Source organism: Ascaphus truei, chromosome 17, assembly GCF_040206685.1.
Source record: "Ascaphus truei isolate aAscTru1 chromosome 17, aAscTru1.hap1, whole genome shotgun sequence".
NCBI classification, from domain to species: Eukaryota; Metazoa; Chordata; class Amphibia; order Anura; family Ascaphidae; genus Ascaphus; species Ascaphus truei.
Window position 1 is genome coordinate 30,117,399 of NC_134499.1, and position 24,529 is coordinate 30,141,927.

The following is a 24,529-nucleotide window of genomic DNA, read 5'->3' on the forward strand; positions in this document are numbered from 1 at the left end:
TTCAACCTCCATGGGATTCTGCAGCCCGTCTGGTAAGCTTGGATCTAGAATTTCGAGCAGGGGTGCTCAACTCCAGTCCTCAAGTCCCCCCTCATCAGGTCAGATTTTCAGGATATCCCAGCTTCAGCACAGGTGGATCAATCAGAGGCTCAGAGGCGCCGCACACAAGGCACAGCCCTCTATGGGGCAGGCCCCAATCTGCGTGTGTGCGTGCGCACAAGGCGCGATGCGCTACCGCCTTGGCCAAAAGACAAGATTTTTGTCATTGGCCACGACACAGCGGCGGTTCAGCCAATGAGGGTGAATCAGCCGCGTGACGCCCCCCGCCACGCCGGACACCCCCCTCCACACCCCGTCGGATCTCCTGCTCTTCACTGCAAGCACAGCCGCAGACCACTGGTCGCGGCAGAAATGTGTGCCCGCACTGCCAGATGCTCCGCCAGATGTACAGCCTTACCGCTGGGGCTCTAGCCTTACAGAGCTCAATTACACACAAATCTGCATTTTGTTATTTTTATTATATCTTGCCACTTATTTCCCTTTGCCGGTTCCACTTGCCTATTTGGTGTAACGTTCTTGCGCTGTACCTTTTGCTAGAAACATTTTTGCAGCTGACTCGCCTGAAGTCTGAGCCTGACCCGAAGCACTGTAATTATCACCAGTTCCCAATTTTTTAGATAGTTTCTGCATATTGAAAAGAAAACCACAAATTATCCACATTCTTGCGATTCCAGTTCACAATTATCTCAGATTCTGAGTTAATATAATAAGGAAAAGGGAATTAGAAATCAAAAACGATTTCTCGATCACACCTGCAGGAGGGTAATTACTTTTTTAAGTGTGTGTCGGGTGATGACAGTCCCAAGTTCTGAATAAACTTTAAGGGGTTTTACACTGATATTGCAAAATAATAAGGAATAGACCTTTACTTGTTCATTTATTATTTTTTAATCCCTACACTAAGCTTGGGAAGTATTAATCCGTATTACACTGACTGCCCCACACCACTGGAAAGCCGTTCCCCTCAATATCTGACTAGCACCCTCTCTCTCCCTACCTTTGAAACCCACCTCCTTAACGAAGCATATGAGTAATTCCGTGGCTGATACTTTACACCGCTTACATAAACCTTGGCCCCTTGCAGACGCACTTACCAGAACACCCTCCTACTGTCTCTGTACGTTCCTCCTACTTACCTATTAGATTGTAAGCTCTTTGGAGCAGGGACTCCTTTTCCTAAATGTCACTTTTATGTCTGAAGCCATTCTTTCAATTATGTGTTATTTGTATTACTTGTTATTTATGATTATCACGTGTATTACTGCTGTGAAGCGCTATGTACATGAATGGCGCTATATAACTAAAGATATTCATACATACACACATACAATGGGTTAAACCAAAATGAGGAAAATGAAATGATGGGCCCAAGAGCTTGCAGTTTTAGGGATGCAATTCTAACAAGTCATGTTTGGTCCACAAATTGAACCAGATCTATACAAACGTGTGTTTTTGCTCATATCCCATTGCAAAACTAACCCTTCATGATCCTTTCTTCTTAGGAATAGAAGCTACGACCCTGTGTGTATGGATTTCCAGTCCAACATCCTGAAATGTTACAAGGAAAACCGCCAGGAACTGCTTAACTGCTCTGACCTGGCCAAAGATTATCGCCGCTGCGTCAGTGCAGCACAGAAGGTAATGTCACAGCACAGGCCGCTATTGCAGTGCACTCACCATCTATCACGGGGGTGGGCAACTCCAGTCCTCAAGGGCCACCAACAGGTCTGGTCTGAGGATATCCCTGCTTAAAACAAGAAACCCAGAGCAACATCCAATGTGACAAAAATACACAGTGAAATACCTATATATCTCTTGAAAAAAGGGTCATTTAGTTAACCCTTTGGCCAAAGCGTATAAGCCTGCGAGCCACTTTCCTCCCTCCCAGGGTTTAAAGCTCGCCCCTCCCCACTTTCCAAGTAAGCAGGTTTTCTTTTCATGCCGCTGGTTGTGACAAGTTCAATGCCAGGACCATTCTTCCTCTAATTATAGAGGTAAATAAGGATTTTAATCAGTTAGTGTTAGGACCTGCGATATTATGGTCATGCCTTGATGTGGCTCGCAGGCTTATACGCTTTGGCCAAAGGGTTAACTAAATGATCCTTTTTCAAGAGATATATAGGTATTTCACTGTGTATTTTTGACACATTGGATGTTGCTCTGGACTTCTTTGTTTTTTGATTTATACAATTGGCCACGCCCAGTAGCACTCCTTTTGACACTTGTATACATTATATATTTTGTGGTAATTTTGGGTGGTTTCTGAGAGCTTGCTCGGTATCTGTGTGTTTGAGCCATCTGTGCTGAAGCAGGGATTTCAATCAGTTGAGCCATCTGTGCTGAAGCGGGGATATCCTGAAAATGGCACTTGAGTACTGGAGGTGCCCACCTCTGATCGAACACCTACTTATGGGGGTTTTCCGCCCAAAATGTCCTGAACGGCTGCTTCGTACTAGACAGAATAAAGCCTTGATAGCTCTTAGGCCCATATCCACAAAAGGTTGCTAATCATATGAATGGGAGTAAAGACATGGTAAAACTTAGCACCCTTTTGTCCATCTGGGTCTCTGTTTTGGCTCCAGTACCAAAGCCTGTTGGATCGATTCCACCCTCAGCCTCTTATTTTCACCCTGTGTGTTTTCAAGGAAGTGTCTACCCAAGCCCCGGCTGTTCCACATGTAACTGAGTAAATGTAATACAGGCATACAGTTTAAGGACACTCACTTTAAGTACACTCGTGAGTAAGGACATATCGCCCAAGAGGCAAACGGCAGCTTGCGCATGCGCCTGTCAGCACGTCCTGAACAGCAATACCAGCTCCCTACCTGCACCGAAGGTGTGCGCAAGCGGGGAGACTATAGAGCCTGTTACACACGCGTTATTTACATCAGTTATGCACGTATATGACGATTACAGTACAGTACATGCATCGATAAGTGGGGAAAAGGTAGTGCTTCACTTTAAGTACATTTTCGCTTAACATACATGCTCCGGTCCCATTGCGTACGTTAATGCGGGGTATGCCTGTACCATTGTTTCTTGCTGCCCTATGGAAACTATGCTGTACTGCATAGGTCAGAAAATGCATGGGTTCCGTCCCAGAGGTGGCCGTTTCGGTCACTTAGAAAGGACCAACATACGAGTCCTTCACCTTCGATCTCATCTTCAGAGCTCTGACACAGTAGATCAGAAGGAGAGACTTCTGAGGTCTTGAACTCTACAATCATGGGGAACTTGCGCCATCAACTGCTATCTGCAACAAACTAACAGTTCAAAAGGATCTCTGCTATTGTAAAGCTAAAAAAAAAAGGTATTTGAAAATGATGTACAAATTCAAGTTGGTGTCAGTATTTGGGGAGACCTGGGATATGGCGTTTCATATGTCCCTTTTCCTTTATTTTGTATTTAACATCTGCTTTAAAACGTACCAGCAGTGCTGGCCTCCCAGGCAGGGAAGGGGTTAAGTGGCGCTGGCACGGTGTCGCGGTGTATACGAAAAGTCGGCTCCTTTTATTGAGCCCTGATGTCTGAGGGAGAGAATCTGTCCTCATTTCCATTAGCATGTCCAGCGAAGCTGTATTCCTGATTAAAGTCTTTCGCGAGACCAGCTGCCGGCGACGCTCCCCATGGCAGCTCAGACAGAATGAGATGAGAAAATTGTCAGCTTCTGTTAGTCGGCGTGGCTTGTGGGCCCACGTGAGACTTCCTTTTTCTTTCTCTGTTTCTCTCTCTCTCTCTAGCTGTTGTTTACCGAGAAGGTCACGGCATGTCTTTTAATCATGATGCCTGTAACATCCATTTACAAAGAACATCTCTGCTACACTTTGGGAGCCTCTCTGCCTGCCCATCCTTACGCCAGATCCGTAGCAATAATATTTGTGCTCTTATACGGCGCTGTGAACATATGCACACAGAACGTTGTAGGCACTGTGAATCTCTGCCCCACAGAGCTTACACTCTAATTTCAGTCCCTGAAGCACAGAGAGACGAAAGTGACTTGCACACGATCACAGGGAGAGCTCACAGAGCGATTCAAACTGGATTCACCCACTTCAAAGGCAGGGGCATCACCACTGAAGTATTTCTTCATCTCTTGTAGCTGTAATTGTGCCACTCCCTCTGACAAGAAATGAGACAGAACGTGAAAAAAGGAGGATTTCCTACAAATATATATATATATTTTTTTTTTTTGAACGTTCTCCGTTCATTTCTTCCAAATAATAAAATAAGCATTTTACAAACATAAATCCTGCTATTTTTATTTAATGGAGGGAGTGACTGCCAATGTGGGTGTTTTTTTTGTGTGCGTGGCAGAAATTTAAACACCTATTGAAGCAGAAATCTCTGGGCTGAAACTCAAAAATAAGAAGACACGACCAAAATAACAGTATACATTTAAATCGAGGGGAGGGGGGGGGAACGTCTGCTTTTAATGTATCTGAACTCGTTAAATGTTTTAAAAAAAAAATCTCTGCCCTTTGTTACTATGGTAATACATAAATTGCAAGTGATGTCAGTTTGGGACCAGCGGCCTGTAGTTTGTATAATTCAATAGTATAATTAAGTACCTGTTTTAAATTGTGAGCGGTGACGTAATTTATTAGACTTCTGGAGTGAGACTGTGGAATACACACAGCCTGGTGGCTGGAGAATTGGAAAGGAAAAGTGTTTTGCTAAAATCTTGGGGGGAGGGGTGGTTATGGGGGGGAGGGGTGGTGTTGTCATTTTGAAAAAAATATATATATATATATCTTATACTATATTAGTGAAAGCACTGTATGTTTGCCTGCCTGCCTGCCTGGATGTCCGGTGTCCCTAGGGGAAATCTCATTGGTCCCTTGGCCCGCCCGCCCCCGCACACCTCTCATTGGCCTGAGGCGGAGTGACGGGCCAAAGGACACACAGGGACACACACACACACAGGGAACAACACACACACACACACACACACACACACACACACACACACACACACACACGGAACACAGGGACACACACACACAGGGGGACACACACACACACACACACACACACACACACACGGGGACACACACGGGGACACACACACACACACACGGACACAGGGACACAGGGACACAGTGACAGACACACACACAGTGACACACACACACTGTTACATACATTAGCGGGGCTCACAGTGTTAGCAGCACCCGCGCGCACCTCCTCCTCTCCCCGTGTCTCCTGCGCTTTCACCCCGACCCCCCCCCTCCCCCGGCGCCGCTACAGTCAGCGGGACACACACACTATTATTACCCCTTCAGCGCCCCCCCCCCCACCCAGTGTCAGCGGCCGTGCGAGACCCCCCCTCTATATCTCCCACCTCTCCCCCCCCCCACACATATACATGCCCCCCCCTCCCCGGCGCTACAACTCACCCCTCCCCGGCGGGGGAACAGCCAGTGGCCAGGCAGGCTGCCTCGCGGCGCCGAGTGCCCAAGATGGCGGCGCCCGGGACACAGCGGGGGAGCGGCCACAACACGCTGCCTCCCGTCTCAGATCCACGTGGGACCTGCCGGATGGGTGAGTGAGCGGCCTTCACCTCCCCTCCACCCCCCCTTCACCTCCCCTCCACCCCCCCTTCACCTCGCCTCCACCCCCCCCCCCTCCCCTCCAGTGTCAGTGTCTCCCCGATACCCCCCCCCCCGGCGCCGCTACAGTCAGCGGGGGAGCGAGCGAGCGCCCGGGACACAGCGGGAGAGCGGCCACAACACGCTGCATCCCGCCTCAGATCCACGTGGGACCTGCCGGACGGGTGAGTGAGCGGCCTTCACCTCCCCTCACCCACCCCTCACCCCCCATCACCTCCCCTCACTCCACTTCTCCCTTCCACCCCCCTTCACCTCCCCATTTACCTCCCCCCCTCCACCCCCCCTTCACCTCCCCTCCCCCCCCCCTTCACCTCCCTTCCACCCCCCCCTTCACCTCCCTTCCACCCCCCCCTTCACCTCCCTTCCACTCCCCCCCCCTTCACCTCCCCTCCACCCCCCCTTCACCTCCCCTCCACCCCCCCTTCACCTCCCCTCCACCCCCCCACCTTCACCTCCCCTCCACCCCCCCACCTTCACCTCCCCTCCACCCCCCCTTCACCTCCTCTCCACCCCCCCTTCCCACCGCCTCCCCCCCCTTCCCACCGCCTCCCACCCCCCTTCCCACCGCCTCCCACCCCCAGCCATCCCACCGCCTCCCACCCCCCGCCATCCCACCGCCTCCCACCCCCCGCCTTCCCACCTCCTCCCACCCCCCGCCTTCCCACCGCCTCCCACCCCCCCCTCCGCTCCTCTTCCCCCCCCCTCCACCTCTTTTTCCCCTTTCCCCTCCCACCCCCTCCCACACTTCCACCCCCTCCTCTAACCCTTCCCCCCCTCCTCTAACCCTTCCCCCCCTCCTCTAACCCTTCCCCCCCTCCTCTAACCCTTCCCCCCCTCCTCTAACCCTTCCCCCCCTCCTCTAACCCTTCCCCCCCTCCTCTAACCCTTCCCCCCCTCCTCTAACCCTTCCCCCCCCTCCTCTAACCCTTCCCCCCCCTCCTCTAACCCTTCCCCCCCCTCCTCTAACCCTTCCCCCCCCTCCTCTAACCCTTCCCCCCTCCTCCACCCCTTGCCCCCCTCCTCCACCCCTTGCCCCCCTCCTCCACCCCTTGCCCCCCTCCTCCACCCCCTCCTCCCCTTCCCGCCGCCCTTCGCCTTCATGCCCGCCTTACCGCCTCCCCACCCCCGCCTCTGCCTTTCACCCGCCCTTACTCCGGCCGCCTCTGCCTTTCACCCACCGCCTCACAGCCGCTGCACGCACTCAACAGACACCCGCCACACTCGACACATACCTGCCGCCACACACACCTGCTGCCTCCCGCCCCTACGCACCGACATCACTGACCCACCGCCTCACACCCTAGCAGGACCCCCACTCACAGACAGCACTCACAACCCACGCGCCAGCCGCCGCCTCACACCCTTGCAGGACCCCCACTCACAGACAGCACTCACAACACACGCGCCACCCGCCGCCTCACACCCTAGCAGGACACACGACTCAGATTTTTACATCACTTATGCCACCAAAATATACATTGTACTGTGGTGTGGTTACAATAAACCATTTTTATACAACATCGTATTACATTTTCTTCCATCTTTCTTTTCAATATTATTATCCAACCTTTACAACAAACAGTCACCTATTGTTCCACGATTTATAAATAATATTACCTATTACGAAATTTACATCCCGGGCAACGCCGGGTCTCTCAGCTAGTATAAATATATAAATATAAAATCAGGCTCTCCAAGATCCAAAGGTGAGATTTATTCCTCATCGTTTCAGCTCCCAACTGAGACCTTTATCAAGAGCCCTGTTGGGAGCCGAAACGTTGAGGAATACAGTTCACCTTTGGATCTTGGAGTGCCTGTCCTGTTTTCTTATATCAGATGTGCTGCTTTGCTGACACCTGCATGGTCTGCACCCTATTACCACCTTTATCTACACACATATGAGTGCCTTGTTTTCTGCACTGATATATCTATATCTATACAGTGGGCGCCAAAAATAGAGGATGAGTGCCAATCAAAAACAAAGTATTACTAGCAGTCTAAGCATATATTAGCTAGTGGGATTGATGACTTCAACACGGTGGATAATCTAAACGGACACCAGCCCTGATAAAGAGGATATATACAGTTGGAACAAACATAGGATTATACAGATCTGGAGAACAAATACAGACCCACAAACATGTAACAGGTTTCCCCCCACCCTCTGGGAGATGTCACTATTACACGGCGTGTTATGCTGGTTACCTGCTGACTCACAGAATCGCTGAGTTTCCGCCGGTGTTAATGGGGAAGACAGGACAGGCTTTTGGGGTGATAGTTCTTTCTCACTGGTGCAGCACCTCCATCTCCAGCAGCACTAGATGCAATTCCTGCTGGTGAACTCTCTTCGAATACTCCTCCTGATTAATTGCAGTCTCAAGACGAGATATATATAAAACTGGAACGGCTTTATTCTTTGCACAACAGGGTAATAGCATACATACATCTCTTCCCTCCTCTGGATGGTCTCTGGAATCAACCCAGTTTGATATATACAGCTATACAGCTCATCCCCGTTAGATTATGATCCGCTACAACGCGGATCAGCTTATAACGCTGTCTGAGTGTGGCTCCCGATTTATAAACATCTCCAAGGGTTTGATTTTTTAATAACATTCATTGCTTTAATGACTTACCCGGCACCTGCAGCTCTCTCCTCTCCCTGCTTCATTAGGTTGCGTCCAAGTGCGCGGCTTTCAATTTGACTTTCGAGCGCAGAGGATGGTCACATGACCCTTCCCTGACCAATGACAGCCCAACAGTGAATACATTGTATATAATACACATGCAGGAATCGAACCCATGACCCTTCATATGCTAGTAGTGATTCTCTAGCTGCTACACCACAGGGTTGTGATGAATGTGATTCTATAAACAAACTTAACATCTATAGGATTGCATTGTGCAGTAGATTTAGCGTTTAGAGTTAATTGTGTTTATAGAGTCACATTCATCACACCAACCGTGTGTTGTAGCAGCTTGAGAATTGCTACTAGCATATGAACGGTCATGGGTTCAATTCCTGCATGGTATGGTATAATTTATAAATTATTATTTTTTAATTATAAATTATTTTATAATTATACCATACCATGCAGGAACCCTGTGATGTAGCAGCTAGAGAGTTGCTACTAGCATATGAAGGGTAGTGGTTCGATTCCTGCATGTGTATTATATAAAATGTATTCACTGTTGGCCTGTCATTGGTTAGAGAAGGGTCATGTGACCCTCATCTTTGCTCAAAAGTCAAATTGAAAGCCGCATACGTAGACGCAGCCTGATGAAGAAGGGAGAGGAGAGAACTGCAGATGCCGGGTAAGTCCTCGCTGATCGTGGCGGCCATTTCACAATCCACGGTCTCATTATGTGGACCCTGAGCACCGCGTTATAACGGGGTTCAGTTGTATATACAAAAACACATAATAAACAAAATATATTCAATTATATTGTAGAGAGATATATGAACTCATACAATTCAAGTGTCTGGTATCTGCAGATAAAGATAGGGTAACGATACATATAAAAATACATATATAAAGCGTCCAGGTGGTAATGTAACTGCAGCGCCAAGAAAAGAAGTCCTCCACTTCCTGGTATGCAAAACAATAGATCTAGGTAAGGAGCGCAAGAATACAGAGCACACTTAGGTAGCACTATGTAAAAACAGTTTATTACAATATAAGCCCAAAAATTAACAATACTGCACAATATAAACCAAAATCAAAGCTTTATTTGCTTGAATCACTGGGGTCCTGGGTGGGTCCGTGGGGAATGGAGTTTCCTTTCCAAAATTAACACCGCTTGCTGCACTGCCTGCACAAGGCTAACTTTGAGCCTACGCGTTTCGCAATGCTTAGTTGCTTCGCCAGTGAATGGTAAGTGTATAGGACTGATGCCTCTTTTAAAGGGGAGAAAACTCCTCCCTTAGGTCAATTAAGACAATTGTTTAAATCTGAACAAATACAGTACTTGAAACAGGCACTTGAATTTAAACTCCACAGGTAATCTAAAATACATACTCTATATACAATCAAAATACAATAATAAATATATAGAAACACACACATATATATAGATATAGATATATATCTATATATATCATCAAAATACAATTGACAATGCATGAAAACGGATGTTTGTCAGTAACCACCATATATTTTCTTCATGTGGCTTCTACACCTATAGTGCATTTCCTATGGTGTATGAACAGTATTAGGATAAGTGCATTAATCATCCACAATCTCTACTAATACATGGCTCATACTGACATCAAAAATTTACAAAGTTACAAATTATCATAAGCCATTAACCATTATGAACTAGATTATAAACAATACATTTTAAGAAGCTATCTAGTTAATTGACAAAACATATGCTGCCAGAGTAGAACAGGTTTTTTTTTATTTTTGCACCTGAGATACATGATCTTGTTGAATCAACTGGGAATCTGTCACAATCCATATATTAGCACCCAAAGTATTATGAGCGTGTATTTCTAAGCTAAAAAAAAACAATTGACTTTGCTACAATAAATCTAAAATGTACAATATGTATTCAACATAATGCATCGCACATATCAAATATTAACTATATGAATTTAATTGAAAATAAAAATAAGAATAACAGTGGCTTCAAACAATAAACCACTGTTTTATGAGAATACAAATGAGAAATAAAATAACTAAAAAGGTACGGCTCCAACCTTCATATGTAATAACTACAACTTACATGAGCATATACACTATAAATACAATTCGTAGAGTCAAAAGATCAAGTTTAAATGTTAAAATACAGGGTTATTAGACCGTAAAACCACTTAAATCCCCACATAAAGTGATAGTGCAAATGAAATGAATAAGCACACCCAGTAATTTGGGATACTATTTGAACTTCTTGTTCTTAAAAAGCTAGAGGTCGTTTCCTGCACCAGAGAACGAAGTGATTTCAGTGTGCCTGACAATGGGTTCAATAGTGTATGTGAAAAATATGACCAAATATTAATGAGACCATATAGAAACTCAAATTAGAGACAAGATAACAGGAATAGGAGACCAGCAAGTTTGAAGTAAACAGAAACCATAAATTTCAGATGTTTTAAAACCATAATTAAAAGTATATGATGGTAGTACATGTAACATTCCAAAATTATTTGAAAAATAGACATATCCAAAAAACACTTAAGGTACTCAAAATTATTTGACCTCCAAAAAATACTTTTGGAAATGTTGCATCAATACTTTCTTTTAAATTATTTGGAATAAAAATACAAAGACTACAGTAGGCGATGGATCCAATATATGAGACTTACTCTAAAAAAGCAGCCACATCGATATCCGAATTCAGACCCCGGGGTTGGAGAGGATTCACTTTGTGAATCCAAACAGTCCATAGCTTTCTTAGACTAAAAAGTCTATCTCCGCCCTGTTTGTCGGCTTGGACGCATTTAAGCCTCTTGATAGTTAGACCTGTGACATCTTTGTCCTGTAGATATAAGAAGTGGCTTTCTTATTCACAACTTTTATGCATTTGATCACAAATTTTATTTACAAGAAGTAGGCGCAGCTATGGGCACAAGCTTTGCACCATCTTATGCTAACCTTTTCATGGGGTGGTGGTAATCTCAATTTATTTATGCTAGCACTAATCATTTTTTAAGAAAAACACTATATTTTACAAAAGGTTTATTGATGACTTGATTATTATTTGAAATGGTGACACTCAGACACTTTCTTCATTTTTACATTACATTAATGATGAAACTTTAATTTAAATTCACATCTAAGTTTGATCGTCACCACATTCACTTTCTTGACTTCTTACTTTATGTTGATATTATCAAACAAATTCAAACAGATGTGTTCCCGGAAAACTAATTCCAGGAACACATTTCTAAGGCTAAGTCCCCGGTGGTGACGGCGGCATGCGCACCGAACACCAATCACTCCCCTCCATGCTGGCAGGCCCCAGTTTCTCCTTGCGTGTTGGCTCAAGCGGTGCTGTGGCGCGTCAGCCAGCAGGGGATACAACATGATTGTGTTTCCGAGCAGCAACGCTGTCTCGTGGTGTCCCGGGAGCCAATAAGAACCGTCTCTTGTCACTTCATATTTACCCAAAAAAATCTTCAAACAGCGCCCTTCAAATCCAAAATACAGAGCAGAGAAAAATAATTATCTGTCAGACGGATTCTCCACTGATCACAGCCCAGCCCCGTGATCTGCTTCTGAGATGGTGCTGGTCCATTATCTGCCTAAGGAAAGCAATTTAGGGTACGTTGTACCTACACTGGATCCACATCTTTTCTTGACCTCATACATATGTAATGCAACATACAGTAAACATTTTAAAAAAATCAACTGTCATGGCCCGCCCCCCCATCATGGCAGCGCCCACTCACCCTATTTTGGCCACGCCCCACCGCGCCTCCGATCGCTCCCTACAGACCGCAAATCACATTTTTAAGTTGTGCACGCGATGCCAGGACGCCACGTGAACGTGCAGCAGCCTCCACCGGGGACTTAACCTTAGAGTGGACAGTTGCCACCCCAAGGCAATTGTCTGTAAGATGTATACCCAAAGGACAGTTCCTCAGACTAAGGAGGAATTGCTCTACTCTGGAGAGTTTCCTTAATCGGTGTCAAGAACTGGGTCAACGGTTCCTTAAAGAGGCTATAATAAAGACGTCTTGCAAGAAGCCTTTGAAGAGGCATTATATACGGATAGATGCTCTTTTACCTGACCGAGCTGATGGGGAATTAACCTCTTTGACACCAATTAATGTCAGCCAATCAATGACCAAAAAAGGCAAATGGAAGAAACCGGGTTATGGCAGCTCTGTAACGAGTCGGGATCCCCCAATGTTTATTTCTCAATTCAATAGGTGTAGTAACCATATAAAATCTATTATTCATAAACATTGGGGGATTCTTCATATGGACCCCGTCTTAGGTCAATATGTGGAACCTGGCCCTCGATTCAATTTCAGAAGGGCAAAATCCATTGCCACCTACATTTCACCGAGTGAAAATTCCAGCCCTACTATCAAAACTTCACCTTTTTTGACGAAAGGCTAATTTCAGTGTGGTGCATGTAAACACATGAAACCTTCCATGGCCTTTTTCTCTAGCTCCCCACATAAAAGATTTAGGATTAACAATTGAATTAATTGTAATACACAATTTGTTATCTATCCCTTGACCTGTGGGTGTGGACAGAGGTACGTGGAGAGGACAACGAGAGCGCTAAAAAATAGAATTTTAGAACACCTAAGACTAATTAGGATTAGGGACCTAACCCACCCGGTATCATTTTACTGAATGTATGCTGTGATTCAAAAGGACTGCAGGACACAAGTGTATTTTACTCCTTGATAAAGTACTAAGGTACGAAACACGTAGGAGGTCTTTCCTCTATGCTATTGTGTATCCAATCAATCCTAGTTTTGCATTATTGGACTTCTCTCCTTCGTTTTTTGGCTGTGAGATGCTTATTCGGATTGTCAATATCACCAACTAATACACATGAACACACCCACACCATTTGTTAGTCATATATTGCTTTATTGTACTTGGCTTCAGTTATATGCAGCTTAATAGCAATCAGGATACCACACACAGTCGACCAGGAGTACCCAGTCATCCTCAGATGCCTGGTAGAGTTAGTTGTTTATCTGCGATCGCGTTTTCCCGTGCACAAACCGTTTCTGTCCAGGGTGGAGTTCAACTTCCCTGTTTCCAGGGCAAAGCTTATATACTCTTATACAGGGCAGGTGCCACGTAGACAATCGAAATTAAATAACAAGTATTTCTGAAACGTAACTGAAGCAAGTTTATTGAAGCATTTACTGGAAAAGGGGACTTAAGCTGTGTAAAACTCGCAACAAACCGTTTCTCAAGTAATGCCTACATAGTTTTGAAAAATGACTAAACAAGAGATGCAATTTTGACTAAATATATGCAAGTGTGAACCATCAGAGACAGAACTGACTCCATTTTCCTTACAATTACCTAGCCAGATACCATAATTCTCCTGAATCTTATATTTCACCACTGTTGAAGCACGGATAGTTTTTCCTAGGATTGGGTCCTGTTGTAATATATTCCAGTGTTTACTTTAGGATATTTGACATCGCCGGAGCTCCTACATTATACCTAGTAATAAAGTTCACCTCCCCTTCTTTCTTCCTTTTATTTTTCTCCTGGACTGATTGATTTGCAGGAAGAAAGAAGGGGAGGTGAAGGTTGTGTGTGGTTGTGTGTGGTTGTGTGTGTGTGTGTGTTAACAAAGAAAGGGTCCCCAGCACTCTCCAGATGAAAAAAATAAAATTGAAACATACAGTCGGGCGAGCAACGTACGTTTCGGACACACACAGTTCTTTCTCAAGCTCGAGAAGGGACTGTGTGGGTCCTTGTTATAGATTTACTGGACTGGTTTGGCATTCCCTGTCCCACTGCTTGCACCTCAATAATTGTTATGTATACTTTCTCTTATTTTTTTATATAGTCTACTGTATTTGAGTGCACCCAGCAGTTTTGAATCTTAGATATATGTATATATCTATATATATATATATATATGTGTGTATGTATGTATATGTACAGGGCATGCCCATAGCAGGAAGGTACTGTATTGACATATATATATTTTTTCAATCATCTTTTTATTGAATTTTTCAGACATGTAATATTAAACAACACGGTAACAATACGGACAGAAGAATAACATTACATTACAACATGAAAATTATACACAAACTTGAATATTGATCTTGAGCCTTCAACTTTAAGGGTAAAGGTAAAACACATTTACACAAGTAATAATAAAAGTGATTAATCAACCCAAACATGTTTCCTTGAACTCTGTTTTCATTTTTTTAAATTTCATTACATTCCTCCTCCCCATGTAATTTTGTTAGGTATCTTTTTTGTATTCCAACTCTGTCTATCGTCTATTATACCTACCCATATGTTGTTATCTATGACCTTCTGATATTTGCATGAGTAAGCTCCAGAAAGTGTGCTCACAAGCCTGTTTAATTAAATCTCTGTCCTGTTGTGGCATTGTATCAATAAACTTGCCACTTTTTAAAGAATTTCTCGTTTTTGAGTTCTTTATTGGTTTCTGTTTCCTGTTTGTCCTATACCATTAAGTTAGTCAAATAATCTTTTAACCTGTGTAACATGGGATTCTCGAGTTTTATCCAAATTCCCATCACCGATTTTCTTGCTGCAAGCAAGACTATCTCTGCCAACCTTGGAATCATTTCCCCACATTATCCTTCCAGGATTCCATATTGAGAAACACTATGGACATTGGTTCTTATTGTAATTACACCAGTGATCGTTTGTATATAATGCCATATTCCAAATGTTACAAACCGCTAAACAGTCCCACAAATAATGTTTTAAATCCACTCTTTCCAGAGAGCACTTAGGACACTTGATGTTCGCTTTGGTATCCCCTTATAATGATGAAAACGTTGTATGGTGCTCTAAAGAATACAGCAAACACTACACGTGTCTTGATTGTAGAAAAGTGGATTAACCCAATAAAGGATATACATATGAAATGTCCAGAAGATGCATGTAAACACTACAATCCCACAATGCACGGTAGTAAGGATGTTTGAGTAGTAAGCATCTATATGAAAGGAACAATCATAACAAATAAAGTCCAGAACTATCCTGGAGAGACTCACATGGGAAGGTGTCCACGATGAAAAGTGGGTCTTCAGGTGTCCAGGTGTCCACGGGTTAACTGTGCCTCCGCCTGTTGAAGAGCAAATGTAGCAAAGGAGGGGAGAAAACGGAGCACTAGATCCACAAGGCTATGCCAAAAAATGCAAGGATGCGTTCCCACAGTGCAGGCTTATTTAATGGGTCAGATACAAAAAAGATACACACCAACGCGTTTCGGACTATAACAAGTCCTTTCTCAAGGTGAATATTCACCTTGAGAAAGGACTTGTTATAGTCCGAAACGCGTTGGTGTGTATCTTTTTTGTATCTGACCCATTAAATAAGCCTGCACTGTGGGAACGCATCCTTGCATTTTTTGGCATAGCCTTGTGGATCTAGTGCTCCGTTTTCTCCCCTCCTTTGGTATCCCCTTATAGCTGATATCAAAGGCATAGTAGGCCCTATGCAGCATCTTATACTGCATCTCTCTCCACTCCTCAGAAACTCTGATTTTCCGTATTTGGGTCATTCCATCTAGAAGCGGACCAATGCCTTCTTTTTCTGGGAAATTTCGAACCCATCTGTCTGTCCTTTTTTTAAATTATTTTTCTTAGTCTTTCTCCCTGACCCAGTTATATAGATCTGAGATAGCGTATTTAGTGCTATTCGGTCGTCAAGCTCATCTTTTCCCAATAGATCCTTGTTATAACTTTCCATCCTTTGGCAGTATGACTTGTAGGTACGGGAAATGATGCGCTTAAGTTAGCACCTTTTTTGTTCTTTTAGTTCCTGAAACATAAAAAAACAGTTCCATTATTCCCATCTGCCATCTGGTCCAGATTTCTTGTATCCTTATTGCTCCATACCTGGATAGAGGCCTCCGTCAGTCCTGGGGGGAAACCTTACGTTTCCTTGAATGGTTAGGAACGTATGATGCACCAAACTGTTTCCTCGATATTTTCCAGGTAGCCCATGTGTCTTTTATTTGCGAGCTCTCTTTGGCTCCTATTTGTAATGTTCTCCATTTAACACTTACAATCTCCTGTAGCCTCCTTGGGAACACCCCTTTGTCCTCCAACTCTAAACATGGCTATGTAATGACGATTTCCCATTATCCAGTCCCCTAAATGTCTTGCTACCCAGGCCAAATTAAACTTTTGAATATTTGGTAGGCTAACTCCTCCCAATTTTTTTTTTTTTTTTTTTTTTTTTTTTTTAATTGTAATTTTTTTTAATGGCTTTTCTGTTTCGCCCTTTCCCCCCCAAATGCATTTAGTAATTTGAGTCTTTCAGTAATATTGGTAGCATCTGTAAGGGTTATATCAGTCTGGCAAAACTAATCATTTTAACCAACTGGCACCTTCCCGAGTGATTTAGCGGCAACGTTTGCTCTCCTAATTCAGCGGGAGATGATTGTACCCTAGTTCTTTCTATACACATACTTTAACTCCTGGTCCATGTATACTAGCAGGTATTTAAGCGGTTTTCTAGTAATCTTAAATAGACACTTATCCTCCCATTTCCCATTATTTTTGTTTGTCAGAATTTACACTTCTGTTTTACCGTAGTTGTGTACTGGAGTTGTCCACTCTTGCTATAGTACAGAGACTCCACTATGGTTTTATTTGCTGCATCGTGTACTGACAGCGCTCTGTCTGTGACAACATATTATTTCATTAACCTCTTCTCTTTGCACGGCGTTGAAAGCTACTTCAGCAGTGAGATAGGTCGAGAGAGCCACTTCCTAACCATGTAGGATGTTCTTGTCTGAGCGAGTGATCTCATTCAAGCTGCGTGATCCGTGCCAACATCAATTAGCGAGGTTTACTTTGTGTCTCTTAATGTTATTGTGGTGTTCTCGGCAGTACATCTTCCCTTGACCCATATATCTTTATTACTCTCTCCATACCCACAATGGGATTACCCAAGACAAATGGCTTTCAACATCCACAGATATTTCGGCAGAAACTGAAATGAGAGCCTAGCAGCGTCTTGTGTGCTGTGTGAAATTCAGCTCGCCGCTGCTAGGAACATGAGCACGAAGCACTTTATAGTGATACAAATGGGGGTAATTTATCAGTCTACTAGCTGCAAAATGTGCGCAAAAAACAGCGCCAGAGTTATCAAAGAAGAACGATTGTGGTTTATTTTTGTTTATTGAATCCATGCTAAAATAAAACAACTTACTCTTGTACCAGCCTAGGGAGATGGATAGAGGGGGGTTCTGCTCGTGCAAACTCTTGTTGAACAGACCGTGACATCTGACAAAAGGGAGCAGCCAGAGTAACAAAAGCAAAGAAACGTTCGCCCTAAAACATCCAGAGTGGCCATGTGAGAATATATATAGCAATAACCGCTTAAAGCCCTGATCCACCGAATTCCGTGAAATCAGTTAACATGGTATCTTCAAAGCTAATTATATGTAAAAACTATGTCCGAACTACATCTCATTAGCATAGTCTTAACATCACGTAATCCAATAACATGACGTTCAGTACGTCTTCACGTAACTCTGATCCAGAGCCTGAAATAGATCTTTAGCTTGAGGTGAAAAAGAGATGAGGGAAATAACACTGGTGGTTGAATCTTGCCTAATTGTAAAGTTACACTTATCCAAAGCTTTGTTTCAGGGTCTAGGTAGGAGTAACGCCAAGTTTAGTTACTGTAGTAGGGGCAATCCAAGTGGAACTTTATAAAAATAAAAAATGTAAAAAAAAAATATTTGTTTTAATATATGCAGAATGTGGTTACCTTTATTTAAAAATAATTAGCTAAGCTGCTGATTGAGTCGTTCTCCTGTAATCGATCAGCACAGATCCTGCTTCACTGGGTTCACTAAATGGCTGCCTTCCAGTTTCAAACCAATCCTTCAGTCAGTGTAAGTCAGCAGCTACAATGTATTCTTATATTACTACGGTTACATTATCGTTACAGCTTGCCGTTTAACCTGCTGGGAATACTGGCAAGAAATGATCACCAACAGGAAAGTGTTGCAAAGATCTTACATTGCTGGGAACTTGCTATTGAAATGAAAGGATGCCCAGTATATTAAAACTCATTAAAAATGGCATCAAGCATTGAATAAAAGAAAAAAATTAAATGTGGTACCTATTTAATACTACAGAACTGATTTATATATTAAAAAAAAACCACAGATGTAGGATATTGCATGGATTGTTTCTTTAACCGATGTAATGTTTAGTCTCCCCGTTAACAACAGAATTTAGTGGATAGGCGCTGCTATGATAATGCCTCATTTGCATATGTTTTGCATGTCATTATCACGAACGTCCGTTGGTCAACACTTTGCTGTTTACAGGAGAAAATACGTGACTCTGTTATTGTCCTTTTGATACACGGTTCCTGTTAACGTGATCCTCTAGAGCAGGGGTCTCAAACTCAGTCCTCAAGGCCTCCCAACAGGCCAGTATTTATGGATATCCCTGCTTCAGCACAGGTGGCATAATCAGCCGCAGCTTCAGCACAGGTGGCTCACTCAGTGGCTCAGTCTTCGGCTGAGCCACTGATTGAGCCACCTGTGCTGAAGCAGGGACAGCCATAAAAGCTGGCCTATCGGTGGCCCTTGAGGACTGAGTTTGAGCCCCCTGCTCTAGAGTGTAAGCTCCTGTGAGCAGGGCTCTCATTACACTCTGTATCAGTTTGCACTCCTTTGTCCTCACTTGTATGTCATTCTGTTCATGCCATTGATGTCACTCTGAACCCCCCATGGTACTGCGCTGCGGAACATGTTGGCACTATAACAATAATTAGGGTAGGTTAACGTCACGTGACTGAGCTTTGTACAACAGGGCCTAAAAAAGAGCAGTTTTCTGAAGCTACGTAAAGCTGTAGAGGTGTTTATAGGCCCTTATTATTATCGCGGCTCCAAATTACCTGCATCTTTTCTCACCTTCTGCCTCTCTCTCTCTCTTTCTACAGTACGGGTAGTGTAATTAATCTTAGTAGAAAGCGCCAGGGGGCGTTCTAATATATAACAAATGTCATGTTAGTTAAGCAAAACCGCGATCTGCAGGAACGGTCCACAAATCTTCACTCTGCAGAAGAAGGGGAAAAAAATAAAGCCAGTAATATACAGAGACACGTCCATGTAAGAACACATCAATTCCCAGCGAGACGCCTGCTGTCCTTGTGTGTGAGAAAGTGGCGTCATCGGCTTACCAACGCCAAGCATCTTGCGAATGTCTAACCAGCAACGCGTTGCAAAGCAGATTAGAGATCCAGTCTCACTTAGACCATTCAATAAATAATACTGCTTTGCCTTTATTTTTTCCCTTCACCCTACTCCCGTACATCACTCATTTTAGTTTCAGAGACAAATGTATGTAGAATATTTTTTATAGGGCATCTTAAATATGCCTGCCATTGGCAATTTTCTGAGAAGTGGCTAATAACTCAGCCCGATTCACGGCTACACTGACTCTGCCCGTATATATATATTGTATGTTCCTTCTTAATTTGCGGTTGCGCTTCCCAGATTTACGTGTTTAAGACAAAAAATTTGGAAAGGGGGAAAAAAAAAAAGCTGTTAGGCGTGAGTTTGGAAAAAATGTAATTGTGGACATGCTGTTAAATGACTGAGCGCTTTCAGCTTGCTGTTAATGTAATATAGGGCTCTAACATGCAGCTGAAGTTCGGGAATGGTTACTGAACAAAGAGGTGCTTTATAATATATGATGGTCCTCTCCTGAGATTAGCAGGCGTGTAATAGGAGAATAATATGCACTATATAACCTGTTCTCTAAACCTGCTTCTACATGGACAGCACCCAAATATTGTGGGGCCCCACTATTGAAGCTGCTGATACATTGGCAGTGCACCCTAATGCCCTCCAAACTCCAAAGCCCTCATTCTTCCGCAGATTAGGGTTTGAGTGCATGGTATTGCCGTGCGGTGCCCATCCTAATTGAGAACTGAACCCAAACTGTGATTTAGGGAATGAGGCCAAAAGAGAAACCACATGGCCCTTATTCAGTATGCTCGGAGGTTAATTCTGTGCTCCAATCAAATGAATGGGACTAAAATCTTCTCCAGCGTGGGAGAGGCGGCTTCCAAGCATATTAAAACGGGGCCCATTATCAGAGTCTCTTGTTGGATTTGACAGGGCAGCGGCAGCAGGGCACTTCATCCTGGCAAATCTTCTGTAGATGATGTTTTGTATAGGAGGAGCCTTGGAAAGGGAACACATTCACTGGAGAGAAACATAAAGACGGCTGGAAGCATCCCCGCCGCTAGCATTTCCGGGGCCCAGGACAGAAGGCGACACCCCATCCGATCCCGGAAGCTGCGTCCGACTTCCGACCGAGCCCAACTTCCGGGCCCACCTTGTGGCCAGGCCCAGGACAGTTGGCCTGGCCCTGATGCCAGCTCTGGATGTAAGGAGACAGTTTGTGGCTTTAATTCCAGCCTTGCTCTTTATGATTTTTGGCATGTTACGTTTCCCCCTGCCCTCCGCTTATCTCTGTGTAATTGTGTCCCCTCACGCTCAGACCGGACTAGAGCACCAGATGTGTCAGTTTCAATACCTTGGCAAGAAGCTCTTTGGAATTGAAAGGCACCATGTAAGTCATATTATTATTATTAAAGATGCCCCTTTGTTGTCATTTGTTTAACGCAATACCTTGGCGTCTCATTTCCAATAATCATTGCTTTTGTATAGTACCTGCCAGCCACAGCTGAAGACTCAAGTGTTCCACTTACCCGCAAAGCAGGTACATTTAGGGGAACTGGCAGACCGAGCTCACTAGGTGACAGAGGGTAATGTAGTCTCTCGGCTTATCCATCGTTCTCTCTTTGCTGAGACTGCCAATTAGTTGGCAGCCTCTGACAATAGCAAATGCTTTTTATTTTTTATTTTATTGCCCCCCCCCTCCTAAACGTGATGAGGACACCTATGCATTAGAGATCAGACTTTAAGTGCCAGCTCGTTTCACGCAGAGCAACGAAAAGCTGTCAGATGATAATGTCTCTTGGCCATTGTGAGTCTGACGCAGCGAGCCAAAGGAGAAAAGAAAGACTCCACATGCCAATCCAATGAACAGTTTCTTACCAGTGCTTTCAAAAGCAGTGCGAAGGGGGACTCAGCGAAATGTGTTTCCCTGTGCCGGTGAGTGTTGACTGGAAACAGGAATGGAACACGCAAGATGCAGGAATGGAACACGCAAGATGCAGGAATGGAACACGCAAGATGCAGGAATGGAACACGCAAGGTGCAGGAATGGAACACACAAGATGCAGGAATGGAACACGCAAGATGCAGGAATGGAACACGCAAGATGCGGGAATGGAACACGCAGGAAGCGGGAATGGAACACTCAGGAAGCAGGAATGGAAAACGCAGGAAGGGAAGAATGGAACACGCAGGAAACGGGAATGGAACACGCTTTAATGGAACACGTAGGAAGCAGAAATGGAACACGCTTTAATGGAACACGTAGGAAGCAGGAATGGAACACGCTTTAATGGGACACACAGGAAGCGGGAATGGAACACTCAGGAATGGAACACTCAGGAAGCAGGAATGAAACAAGCAGGAATGGAAGAATGGAACACGCAGGAATGGAAGAATGGAACACGCAAGAAGCAGGAATGGAACACGCAAGAAGCAGGAATGGAAGAATAGAACACGCAAGAAGCAGGAATGGAAGAATGGAACACACAGGAAGCAGGAATGGAACATGCATGTGAACAAAATATATCAAGTAAATACCCAAATATTCACTGTGGATTAGTGGAGGGTGGCTGCCATTAAGTATATAAAACTGACTACCTATGTCAGATAAATACCATACAAAACAAAAGAGAATATATATTCTCGGCGCCTAGTGATAAAGTCCATATGTAGTGTGATAATAATCACACTGGTCTGATATACAACCGTCAGTTGCTGTAGACAAATGTCCTGGTTATTGCAATCAGAATTCAGTGATGATGGATTCCCAATGCATGAAATGAGATAAAAAACCATATATAGCCTAATACTGTAAGGTAGTGGGAGAGCACAAAATACTGTGCTAAATGTGAACTTCAGGGGAATTAGATGTAAGTGGAAGAAAGAAGGTACCTTTATATAAATATACCACATATATACCACATTATTGATTGTCTTATTGACCGCTTCCAATGGCAATCCGCTGCAGTAAATAGATCCCTACTTATTAGACATAAGTAGGATAAGCGCGGTGGATAATCTGAGTATCCCCTCTCATAGACCTCAGGATAGCCCGATAGTCTGCGTGGTGCGCCGCGTCCCAGACCTGCCGATGGCGACGAGTTGTCAAACTCTCCGACGGAACGGAAGGGCGCCTGATTAGCGCCGTATGTTCCTACTGCCTCCCGTTCTCCACAGGCTCCCTCACATCTCGCGAGAGAGTGAGAAGCCGGTTCCGGTATCCGGATATGAGCCGGAGTAAGTTAGTAAGTAGCTGACCGCTTCAGTAGGCTGACCAATTCTGCTGTGCAGGGCCAAATGGATATTAACCCTACGCATTTCGAGAGATACACTCTCTGGGCTGTGATGTGGGCCTAGGTCCGTGGTTAAATAGTCCCTTCAATCATCATTTTTTGATGGAATGGAACACGCACCAACATTTCAGATACCCAACTTTGGCTTTCTATTTTTAACTCTTTTGTTTCCTTTTAAATTGATTCTTGAAACAAACAAAGTGCAGTTGTAAGTTACCATTGGAACCTACAACCGGTAAATACATTTCAGACTTTTCGCCTCTTGATACTGAATTGAGGAAGCGCGAGGAGAAACGTGTTTCTAAGCGCTGCTGTCGTTTTTGGGCAAGTCGGTGCTTACAGCAAAGACGAGTGTACATTTTTTTCTATTGTCTCTCTGACAAATTGGGAAAGCCAAAGGGGAAAATGAAATGCATGCAAACAAGCTGCAGGCACCTCTGGCAGTAAAGGTAGCATCCTCTCCTCCACCTGTGGAAGAAAAATGTAACGACCTAAAAAGAGGCATTTGTCATATTCAAAGAGGACTTAATAATAATAACTTAATTAATATAACACTTTTCTCCCAATTGGACTCAAAGCGCTTCACAATTACAGTATAGTGTGATACGCAGCCCATAGGATTTTTTTACAGATGAGCTTGCAATCTCTATCTTTTTAGTGTCTTAGGCACAGGGAGATAAAGTGACTTGCCCGGTGTCTCAAGGAGCTGACACCGGGAATTGAACCAGGGTTGACCAGGAGTTTGATTCAAACTCGAGGTCAGCGTCTTTACTCACTGAGCCATTTCCTCCTGCTGTAAGCACCAATCAAGATCAGTGACTGTAGATCACAGTTACTGGTTGGTGGACCAGCAGCTGACTCTGGCTGTATTCATCCCCCGGGATGCTGTTGAGGCTGCCACTAGTCAGACAGCAGTGATCCTGTACTGGAAGGCCACATCTGTACAAAGAATGTATTAAGCAGTACGGATTGCTGCTTTAAGGGATGTCTGTATGACTTGTAGGCAGTGGCAGTGGGGCTATTCCATAAGACACCTTCCAGTGTTTTCCAACCCACTCAAGTGAATGGGCCATAGGGTATCTTCCAGCACTGAACGGTCTCTTATGAAATAGCACTGCTTAGTAAGTAGGGGCCAGTATGCTTGGCAGAGTCCCTGCAGGCCAAAAAGGGTTGGGTCATGTGCTATACCAGGGGGTCCCCAACGCAGTTTTCGACTGAGCCACAGATTGAGCCACCTGTGCTAAAGCAGGGGTAGCCTGAAAACCTGACCTGTTGGTGGCCCTTGAGGACAGGCGTTGAGAACCCCTGTGCTATATACCGTAGCCAACACAAGGAAATGTCTCCCAAATGGTGCACGCGCAGTGTCTGCTGCTCCCCTGTTCACCAAATGCACAAGTCTGCCCGTGCAGGTGAGCACTGAGTTGTATGTGACACTGCTCACTCTTGATGTGTCTGTATATGTTGATCACATTGTGTTTCCATCCCATTCATTCAGATAGGCAAAGCCACATGGAAACGGACTAATCACCGACAATCAGATGGTGTAAACTGAGCTATTCCGCGACAAATTCCGAGGGAAACACCCTAACGGAGGCGGCGATGCTCAATAATTACTACGATTTGTATCAATTGCAACGGCCAGATGATTTAAGTATTATTAATCATGTGCAATGAATCTAGTTTATGCTGCACTTTAATTACCAT

The 24,529-nt window shown here is 44.3% G+C and overlaps 1 protein-coding gene across 4 annotated transcripts in view; it reads left to right on the forward strand.

Moving 5' to 3' along the window:
• CHCHD6 (coiled-coil-helix-coiled-coil-helix domain containing 6) overlaps window positions 1–24,529 on the forward strand; it is a 123,143-nt gene that overhangs the window by 71,101 nt on the left and 27,513 nt on the right. For 2 of the 4 annotated variants that reach the window (XM_075574578.1, XM_075574579.1), the window contains 2 exons: window positions 1,563–1,698; window positions 3,801–4,307. In XM_075574578.1, coding sequence (XP_075430693.1) covers window positions 1,563–1,698; window positions 3,801–4,022 — 358 coding nt within the window. In that variant the 3' untranslated portion in view covers window positions 4,023–4,307. Of the gene's footprint in view, window positions 1–1,562; window positions 1,699–3,229; window positions 3,757–3,800; window positions 4,308–24,529 lie in introns of those variants that run through there. The other 2 variants (XM_075574580.1, XM_075574581.1) reach the window with 2 other exon arrangements.